Source organism: Zonotrichia albicollis, chromosome 1 (genome assembly GCF_047830755.1).
Source record: "Zonotrichia albicollis isolate bZonAlb1 chromosome 1, bZonAlb1.hap1, whole genome shotgun sequence".
NCBI classification, from domain to species: domain Eukaryota; kingdom Metazoa; phylum Chordata; class Aves; order Passeriformes; family Passerellidae; genus Zonotrichia; species Zonotrichia albicollis.
In genome coordinates, this window is record NC_133819.1 from 20,543,704 (window position 1) to 20,554,820 (window position 11,117).

The 11,117-nt window shown below is 40.6% G+C and overlaps 1 protein-coding gene across 1 annotated transcript in view; it reads right to left on the bottom strand.

The window, feature by feature from the left end:
* The window catches only part of LOC102061532 (mannose receptor C-type 1), a 53,078-nt gene extending 42,687 nt beyond the window's left edge, over nt 1–10,391 (bottom strand). Inside the window, exons 1-4 of the mRNA XM_005480297.4 lie at nt 9,880–10,391; nt 5,770–6,171; nt 4,081–4,254; nt 121–282 (exon numbers count right to left, since the gene is read on the bottom strand). Coding sequence (XP_005480354.2) covers nt 121–282; nt 4,081–4,254; nt 5,770–6,171; nt 9,880–9,943 — 802 coding nt within the window. The 5' untranslated portion in view covers nt 9,944–10,391. The remainder of the gene's footprint in view (nt 1–120; nt 283–4,080; nt 4,255–5,769; nt 6,172–9,879) is intronic.
* Between the last annotated feature and the right edge of the window lie 726 nt (nt 10,392–11,117).

Sequence of the window (11,117 nt, forward strand, 5' to 3'; positions counted from 1 at the left end):
TTTCAATTTACTAATTACCAGAATTGAACAAATATAATCTTCAAGATGGAACATGCCATATTAGTGTCACTGTTGCAATAATACACTTTTTAAAGGAAAAAGTGGATAATATCAACCTACCTGTCAGGTATGTTTGTTCATGCAACTCTGTGATGCTCAATAGCTCTGCCTTCTGCTGCTGACAGCTTTTTCTTGCCTGATGCCACTTCAGAGCTGTCTCAGAGTTTATCTGGTACTGGACATTTGTTAAAGGGTCTGTGTTCCACAAATCATTACTAGTAACTACAGGGAGAAACAAAAATGCTGTAACTCATCATAAAGGCAGAGCCAGATAAAATATACCCAAAAAAAATTGCATAGCAAAAGACAAAAAATGCCCGAACACTGCTATAGACAAATGGTTTGAAAGGAATCCTGAGGTTCTCTAATGTAATAGTGGATCCAGGACAGTAGATAGGGTATGAAACAAGGTCCTTGCTTTCTCTGGTACAAAAGAATCTGCTGTTTAGGTGGATAAAAACATGCTAAAAGAGTTGATTTGTGAATGTGGGGGAAAAGACTAAAATCTTTCAGGCTGATGCTAGCTAAGGCGTGTATCAAGCTGACCTTTTTTCTGAGATAAACTCCAATTTTTTTACTAATTTGAGTCATTATATAAAGTGGCTATAGATTTTTCTTACTGTGATTGTGGTAATCAGACCCAAGTGCAGAATGCAAAGCTGACATCATCAGCATCCATCTCACATTCCCCTGCAATTCCTGATTCCTTAAGCATGTGTCTGACATGGCATGATTTTCTCCTCTGCCCCACAGCCTGACTGAACTCCTTGAATACCTGAATTGGCACTTTCAGGCAATGCCAGTGAGAGCATCACCCAAAAGCACCCAACAGAAGAAGCTGCCCCAGAAGGCCCCACACTCCTTACACTGCTGCAGTTACACTGCTGCAGTCTCTCCTGCCTCATCTCAATTGTTTCTCCACAAACAAGCAACAGAAAACAGTGTGATCTCGATCTGCCAAAAATGGAACCCACGTGAGGTCCCAACACTGAGCTAAATATCACATAAAGGGAATAAAGTTGCATGACTAAAGCAGAACACAGCAGAGATCAGTGCATGTCTGCCAACAAGGAAAAAAAACGGAATTCCTGAAGCCTTTATCAGCTTCTCAAGTTGCAATCTGAAAAACTGAGAGAAAGAGGTCTTATCTAAATTCAGAGTGCTCAGAATACTTCAGTCTGTAAATAGAGGGAAATGGGACAATAAACAAAAAACAAAGCATGATACATGTTAAATACCAGGAGGTCACTTACCAGTTCCACTTTTTTCCTGTATTAAATCTGATAATCTATAGGTAATATAAAGTGCTTCTTTTCACATTATCTTTATTTTTAAAATAAATTAAATATAACCTACTGTATTAATGACATTTCATTAAAAATGGTAGCTTTCATGTGATTATCATTATCCACAAATCAACTTCTGTCCAAAATATTTTATGGCAATCAGAATAAAAACTTCTTTGCTACACTATGTTCTAAAAGACCATAAATCCCTGTGCACAAGCCTAGGATGAAATTAATATTATAAAAGTAGTAAAATCTATAATTCAGTAAAAAAACTGGCTCTGACTTGATAGTAAGGGGTTTATAAATCTTGTGTGATTATTACAGAGAACAGGTAAACAAGTGTTGGGCATTTTTCCAACCTTCCACCTCAGTTCCCCTGTCTCATAATTTATAGCTGACTTCCATATGGTGCTCTCTTGTAGAATTTTGGCCTTTCATAAAAATCAAACTCATTTCTAAGTCTTGGAAAATTGGCTTTTAAGATGCCTGAGTTTTGAGAGTTCAAATGGCAGGATTGCAGAGCAGGATTTTGGAAAATCTGTAGGCTACTGTTTAAAGCTTAGTTCCCCCAGAGAAACAAGATAAAACATTTTTCTGGAACAATATATTTTAGTGCCTAAAATTAAAACAAAAAGCTAAATTAATGTTAAATCACACCTGTTCTCAGTACATAAGTAGAAAATTAATAAAAATCTGAACTCTATCCCTAAACAGATCAATTCAGCATGAATTTATTTTCTGCAGGTTTTGTTCCTGTCCTAGTCACTTGCATTTTTATGCATTGCTTAATGCATAAAAAACCCTTCAGAAGAGTTTCTGAATCCTTCATCCATCAAGAGAGGCCTCAATGGACTTTTCCCACTGGAATAGACCTACAGGTACACGTTGAGTCACTCTCCTGATGGTCTTACACTGTGCAACTTTTCTTCCCAACACCTTCTTTCAAGAACAGCATACAGTTCAAAAAGACATGGTGTACCCTATAAAGAAGCAGACTTTCCTAGCCTACTAAAAATTGTTTGCTCTATTCCTGCTCAGTTCCTTTAGTTGGGGTTAAACTTCTGCTGTTACTGTCCCAGCATCTCTTTCTAAATCACCAAATAAACAGTCACGATCACAATTATGGCACCTCCACTGATAAAATTTCTCCACCTCTGTTGATTATAATTGTCACAGGTGCAGCCTCATGCCCTCTTCATTTTGGAGAACACCTGAGGTGGTTTTGGTCACAATGAGAAGTGACTGGGTCAGCCAGAGACATTTCCCTGAAGGTCCTGGCCCCAGTATGAGCAGCTGCAAGAGTTTGCGTCACATATTTTCATGTTTGCACCCTTGGTCTGTTGAAGAAGACAGTTTAGGAAACAACACTTTATTCTTAGTAAATAAACTTTAACACACACAAACTTAAACACCCTATTTTTAAAGGTGTTGCTGAAGTTTATTAACTTATCACACTCTCATATCTCATTCATTTCTCTTTCATATGGATGACTAAATCGTTTGGTACTATGGCCTGTCTCTCACTAAAATATATGACCCAAAACTGAATATTTTATAGCTAGTTCTGAAGAATCAGGAAGGAAACATGCAGGCAGTCAGTGTAAAGCAGCTTTTTCCAAAAACAATCACTGCCATCTGAATGGATTTCCTTGAATTATGCCAAAGAATTAAACAAAATTTTAATGATGCCTCCTATTTGTTGTACTCAAATAATACTAAGCAGGGAGTATTCTTAAGTCAGCTTTGCATGTGCTTTATTAATGGGATTGATATTCTCAGCATGTTTTTATTGTTCTGAAAATTATATTGGCCTTGAAGAAAAAAAAGTGCAGTTTTTATTTTCTGAAATACTGAATGCAACATTCATGGAAATCAGGAAAGGACACCAGTATTTTGTCATCAAATCAGTTAAGATCAACCCAAACAGTTTTCTTCACATCAAAGGAAAGGCATATTTTTCTCCTTATCTCTGCTTGCAGTCAGCTGGAGCTTTACAGCAAAACACAATAATAAAGAAAAAAGGAGGGAAAAGTGCTACCCTTCTCAGCATGACAGAAGAAGCAGCTTGCAGTCTAAATGTTTAGTACGTATTTTACAGAGGTCCAGAGAAAATTCATTAAAATTTAAAAGAATTCAAATACATGCAGGCATAAATTACTCCCATTTACTTAAAGTAAGATCAACATTTCTAAATCAAGTTCTGCATTTTGATAATACTGCATTTTATACACCAAGTATACGCAAACCAGGGAATTTAAAATACAAATACTTCTAATTGAATTAAAAGACTGAAATAAAATACAGTACACAGATTTGAGAAACACTGGGATGTACTAAAGAGTCCATGAAAGCTCCTTTATGTCTAAAAGGCAACTCATTCTCCAAAGTAATTTTAATTTTCAATTAAACTGTATTCTAGCTTTCAGTTCCATTTCATAGATTTCTACTTTTTGACCTTTTATATATACTACTTAAGCTACTGTAAGCATCTAATTTACTTTCTATTTAAGTAAATGGTGTACACAGAGATTCCAGAATACGATTAAAATACTTTCACCCAAAAATAACTGAGCAATGTTTTTTATGCTGGGTCCTATATTTGGATATTTATGTTGCTCTTAAAAGGAAAGCAGGCTAAACAGAGACATTTCAAACTGTAAGGCACATGTTATGGGCATATTTCCAGGCAGCTGAGTAAGAGAACAGCAGAACTGTGAATGTAAAATCTTACATTTCATTGGGCAAAATCCATACTTTCTGTCAACATCATAGTCCGAGGTGGTTCCACACCAGAACCAGCCATCTGATCTGCCAGCATTTGTGCAGTCAGCGTACCATTTACCACCAAACTTGAAAGGAAACACACAAGGGGCTCCATTGTCATTTCCTTTCACTGTGTAGGTATCTAAGGAGACACAACAATTCAAAAATGCATAAAAATGAATAAGCATGAGATATATAGGAGTTTGTCTTTATGATCCTATTAAAATATTATAGCAAGGAAAGCTTGCTAGCTTAGTATACAACTGTACTAGAACTGGAACATTGGTAATTTTACTTCAGGACAAAGCTGATACCCACGTTCACAGTGAGACAAATTTTTGTTGCTAAGACAGCTGACTAAGACAGCTAAGACAAGTACAAAACACACACACTTATGCCATTTTTTAAAGTGCAAAAGACTGTTGAGTGTTCTGTCAATAACCCAGTCAACTGCTGATGATTTTGGACCTGGAAGAGCATGTCCACGTAAACTTGAAAGATTTATGCCATAGAGGGGACTCCAATATATTATGCCCAAATAAATTTTATATTTGCATGTAAAAAAACTTTTTGTTTTATCAGAAACGTGACTCAATGGAACTTTATGAGAGTAACTAAAGCAGCTTTCTGTGTGTGCACATGTCATGTACATTCATTGATGGAAGGACACACAGGGGAACTGGACCTGACAAGGATTTTTGGAGAGGTGGCATACCAGGGTCTCTGTCTCACAGAGCTGCTAGAAAACAGAGGAGGAAGGAATAGCAGGCCATCATTACATCTCCCCCCTGCCTTCATTCACATAATTTGCTTTGCTAGGGTTCTTCTGCTCTGGCTTCTGGCCAAGGACTAGTACTGTAATCAGTCATAGTGTAAACCACAGAAACTGCACCCATACCTCCCTCTGTGACCATTTCTGTTTATCAGAGAATACTAAATGGGAAGTCAAATGTATTTCCAGATACTCATCCTGAATATATACGAATGAATATATATAGAGATGTATTATATATAATATATATATATTATATATATAGAGATATATTATATATATAGATGAATGAATATACATAGAGATGTGTTATACATAACTTTTTCAAATTTAACTATTTAAAATGTCTTATTTGAATTTAACTATTTAAAATATATGTTTTCTTTGACATTTCAGCACCAACTCTTAGACTCCCTTCAAACATCTAGGAAGACATCTGCAATACACTGTAAATTAACATATCAGGAGTTAACTATCTTACTGCCAGTTAATATTTACACCCCAAGGGGAAAAAATATAACCAACAGACTAAACACTTACACTATGTCTTTCTGCACACATGCAGTAAATAGTAAAAGCTATCATCAACTGCTGTGCAATAGTTATACACGTTATGATTAACAATAAACTTTTTTTATTCTCTCCAAATGAATCACTACCATGCATGGTTAATCATCTATCAGCACTTTGACAAATTTGACAAAAACCAAACTGAAGTACTCAAAAAACGAAAGGCACACCCACTCAAGTATTGTTTATTTCACCTGAATTCACACTCACTCATCATTAATAAGATTAGGAAATTCTTCAACACATATAAAATATTTCAATTATCTACACATAAAAATGAGATTGAAATACAGAAATTAATTTACAGAACTTTACCTTCATAGCCTCGAGAACACAGATCGTCTGTGGTTCCGTAGACCTTCCACCTACTCCACAAACCAGATCCCTTGAACAGCATAATATTCCTTTCCTGTTTGTTTCCATAGTTGAAGAACAAATCTTCCCCTTGGATTGCAAAGAGAGTCTCATTTCTGCATTCCCATCGCTGAAGTTCACTAGCCTTGTCACAAGGGTACAGGGTGACGGGAACCCAGTCTTTCTTCGAAGGCACTCCCAAGCACAATTTGAATGCTATGCTCATAAGCTGGTGATCTGAGACCCACCTGAATTTTTGTGCCTCATTTTCTTGAACACAAGGAGCAGTAGTCACTGAATTAGAACTTTGAGCCAGTACACAGCGCTTGTGATCTTCATTATATATTAAGAAGATGCTAGTATCTGTAAAAAAAAACCAAACACTGGAATGATTTGGTTTGAAATAACCTTATCTGCTATCTAAATGAAATATGAATCTGGACACTCCTCTTGATGTGCAAATCTCATTATATGTTCAGCAAAAGAAGGTGTGGACTACACTTACACCTGTTGAAGTGGCTGTATGGTGCAACTAGCTCAAAAGTGAGGACATTTCAACTGGTTTGTGCCAGTGAAAGCATCTACACACAAAAGCACAAGGCAGCAGAGGTGTAGACCTAGCGTCTCCTGCAGGTTTAAAGCTTGGGTTAAAGTGAAGAGAGAAAACACACTCATGGTGTTAATCCAAGCTGCACCCATGGGAATTTACTGAAATGAGGGTACATGGACACTTTAGGGAGCAGATCCTGACACTGAACTCTCCAGCAGCACTGGCTCCCAGGCGTGGGGGGATGAAAACTGTCACTGATTTCTTCAGGCTCCATTTCCTCACAGTGGGCAGCTCTGCTCCCAAAAGTCCTGCTAAAATCTTTAAGGTATTAACTGAGGACAAGGATATGTTTTTAAGCTTTATACTCAAGCTTCTTGTAGAACATATTTATTTTTTAATTCAGTCATCAGTGACTTCTTTCTTGCATCTCTCCATTATGAATGAATACCAACAGCAGTGAGATTTACCATCACCAGTTATGCCTCTTGATGACTTATGAAAATATGCAAAGCTCTTCATAGCTGCCCAGGTTATTTTTCCCTCTCAGTAAACAGTGATTCACAGCATGCATTTTCATGTATTCAAGGTTGGTTTCAAAATTGTAACCACTTGAAAAGTTTTAGCATCTTTTGCACGTGGATGTGCTATGAGTGTAACATTTCTGTGCCAGTCTTGCTGAAAGACTGTAAATTTCTCCTCTCTGATCCACCTGAGATACCTTTTGGCACAGTTACTTTATCATGCTCTTTCATATAAGGTAACAGGATGCACAACATTTTAAAGCTGTATTTTGACTGGCTATAAGATAGGAAGGAGAAATATTAATTTATGTCACTCTGGGGATGGAAGCTGATTTAAATACTATTTATTTTAGTGTATGATTGCCAAACTAAACAAATTCTATAATGGAGAAATAGTTAAGGGGAAAACAGGTTAACCACAGAAAGTCTTCCCTTTTCTGCTGAGGCTCTAATGTGGAAATGATCATTCTGCAGAAGAACAATCTGGGAACAAATAACCTCTCTCTCAGAGAAAGAGCTGACCTAGACGTATCTCATCTATAGTTCAGCTTCCTTCTCTTGTCCTTTGGCTTCCAACTCACTGGGAAATAATGTAAAACTGATGAGCACTGGAGGCAGAAATTGTTGTCTTTTGCCAAACTGTTTTACTCACAGACAATACAAGGAAATGTATAATTATCACTCCTGGTGACAACTTCTTTTTATTCTGCATTTCTACTAGCATTTAGCACAATGTTATTGTAAACTGATTTATGCAGTGCTTGCAACTCTCCTTTTCCTGAAATCTTGTTCAAAGTTTCTGGATAAAAGAGATGTCAAACAATTTCATATGTGTAGAAAACACTACCTGATTTTTCAAACTGCTAAAATTGTATCTGTAGCCTAAAATAACAGTCCTTATTTTCTGGTTCTTGTGGTGTTAAAGAGAAGGTGCTATTTCACATGAAAAAAAGTATCCCTAAGTCAAAAGCCTGGATCATTGCATCCAAGCATGAGTTTTGGCTTCAAAAATGAAGTTTAAAAGCTGAACAAAGTAGTCTGGCCATTGGGGATGGAGAGGGGCACAAAACTGAGGCTCTCTACTATTCCAATGGTGCCTTTACACATCATTAGAAGTGTGTAAACCCAACCCACCTGCTTTTACAGGGGCATATTCCCAATGCAGGCAGTAGTGCTCATGAAAGCAGCTAAAAGGCCAGCTCAGCCAAGGAGGCATGGAAAATAAGCTGACACCAAAACAGAACAGAACAAGAGGGAGCAGGATTCTGCAGCAACTGTGGTGAGGCTGTAATTGCAGGATTTCCTTTCCCCCAGTGTTGCTCCTCTCTAATCCATGGCCATTGAGCAGACTCGTAACTTAGTGCTGTATTGCTCAAGTTTGCAGCTTTATTTCTGTTTATTCTGCCATCCTGCTCACCAAAGGGGATTCCCATATGAAAGTATCCGTGTGAGTAATTAGATTGTCTAGAAGAAACAAACCAGGTATTTGTGCAGCACTTCCTCTGCCCTGCCAAGTCCTCTCTGTAAACACTTGACACGACTCTTGCCAACATGATGAGCTGTATCTGGGAAATGGGCTGAGCAGAATCACACATTGCACCATTAGCTGTGTTTCACTGCTCTGCAGCAACATTTGTTATAGAGCTCTGTAACAGGTGCTGTTCTTCGCCACAGATGAACTGTGGGTGGAACAGTTTAGGGTCCGCCACAGTGTGCTCATGAGTACCATGATGTTAGTACTTTGAATTAAACCTATTTCTAACAGTAAGTCGTATTTTGAAACTTGCTCCTGGAAGGAAGGTCTTTAAAATGCATGAGAACATGCCAGGCTTAGGAAACAACTTCACCACTACCAGTGCACAAGCAGCCATTCAAGGACATCAAGCATCTTTTCCCTCAAATGTCCCAAAGAATTTTTCTCACAGACTTTCATTTTTCTTTACTCACCCCACTGTGACTATTTGCCATCTATCTCTGGCCCCAAGTTGCATTTAAGAATTATGCCAAGTACTGCAGAATCTCACTGGACAGTATCATTTCCATGGTAGAGATGCCAGAATGCCAAACTGACTTCACACTCTGCAGCATTTCCAAACCATCACAGATTATGTGAGCATAAATAAGGAAGTAATTTGAGCAGCCAGTGAAGTGCTACCAGTGTAAAACACTAATGGAGAGCATCAGAATAACAGACCCAGAAACAGAAGCAAAAGAGGAAAGAGCAAGGAGGCAGACGCAGGTAGGGTGACTGTTTTCCCTACACAGGCTCTTGTCTGCCAGATGGCCAAAACTGATTGCTGCTGGTTACACAAAGAAAGGTTACAAGGCAGTGTTACAAAGATTTGCATTGCTAGATCTCAATCCAGAGAGCAAAGGATGTTGAAAGGTTTCCAGAAAGTGCAAGTGCAAAACTTTCACTGAAATGTAGCTGTGAGCTGGAAATCATGGCAAATCTCAGAGTAAGTGGGTATAAACTCCAGGTATCACCAAGCAACACAACTCCCCCCTGTTGTCACACCTCCATCCATCCCAGCACCTCAGCTACCCTAACATTCCCCCATTAAAGCCACCTGTCAAAAGCAGGGCCCGTCCAAGAGGGCTGGAGGACAGGCACAGCCGCAGTACCGGGCAGTTCCACAAACCTCTGTAGTGAGCAGGACTGCGAGGGAAAGCTGGGGAAGGCGTCAAATCAATCAGGGACTGATGGGAGCGGTGGGGAAACTGAGGCAGCGCCGGTGACAGCCCTGTTTGGCGTCCCCAGCGCCACGGGCACCCAAAAGGCCGCCCAGCCTGGCAGCTCTGCCAGCCGGGCACCTCTGGGTGCGGGCGAGGAAGGGGTCCCGAGGGGGGGCCGGCTCCATCCCTCCATCAGCCGCAGAGAGGCTTCAAATATTCGCGGGTTTCACCTGCGCCTGCGGCTCCTCCCCACGCCCCCGCAGCCCCAGAGCGGCTCGGCTCCGTGTGACCCCTCGCTTTTCGGCACAGCCCCTGGGCACTTACCCAGCCGCGGAGCAGCCCGGGGCAGCAGTCCGAGCAGCAGGAGCAGGAGCGGGGACGGAGCCATGGCCGAGCCCCGGGCTGGGAGCAGAGCGCGTCCCGGTGGATCCGGGGAAAACTCTGCGCTCCAAATGATAAGGAAATATCCTGTCACATGGGGCGGTTTGAAATAACAGGAATTCGCTGTTCAAACTTTGCTTTCCTAAGCTGATTTTTTTTCCCTTAGCGGAGGAAAGAGCCTTCTTCCAGGCATGTGCAGGTGATAAAGCGGTGATAGCTGCGAGGGGCGCTGCTTTTATTGTTGTTGCCGTTGTGTGCGGCGTTTGTTTTTGTTCTTTTATCCCCTTTGCGACTCTGACAGCGTTGCATCTGGGTCAGCGGATTGTCTTCCAAGAAAATTAGCCAGTCCCGCTCGGAGGGAGGAGGAAAAGAGAAAGATAAGGGGGAGAAAGTCAAGTCTCAAGGAAAACCCCTGCTCGAAAGCCCGGGCTGCTGCTCAGAGAGGGCTGCAGAAGGAGCAGAGACCCGCTTTGGGATGCCGGGATCTGCACTGCGCCCCCGTGCCCAGCACTCCTCCCCCGGGCGCCAGCGGGAGCGGGTGCGGCTGCCGAGGAGGGGACCGGGGGCTTTAAAGTCCCTAAGAGACATTCTCTGAAGCCCAATAAATAAACTTCACTCGATATTTTTGTTTGTTTGTTTGTTTGTTTATTCATTCTACCGACAGTGATGGCACTATCTGCTGTTGACAGAACTCAAATCCTCCTCGTGAATCAGTGCGGGAAAGGCAAAACCTTGCCTGCTAGCTGAGTTTCACAAGCCAAGCACCTGCCTGGAATTAAATTATCTTTCTGAAAAGGTGTCTTTAGGGCACAATCAGCCTTAGTGATTTCTTGCTGCGCTGGATACAGAGCAGCATGCTACTTTGAGATCATCATCAATGTACAGTCCCAAATGGACTGATAACAGCATTCCTATGTTGTTTTACATAGAGACGCTTTTGTAACACATGGGACTTACTGGGTATTTTGATGGGGCATACATGAGGCTCAGGGAGAACCTTCCATCTACAGCTCCCTGAAAGAAGGGCTTAGTGAGGTGGGGATTGGTCTCTCTCCCAGGTGACAAGGGACAGGGCAAGAGGAAATGGCCTGAAATTGCACCAGGGGAGGTTTAGATTGGATATTAGGAAAAAATTATTTGCTGAAAGATTGGTCAAGCACTGCAACAGGCTGCCCAGGGAA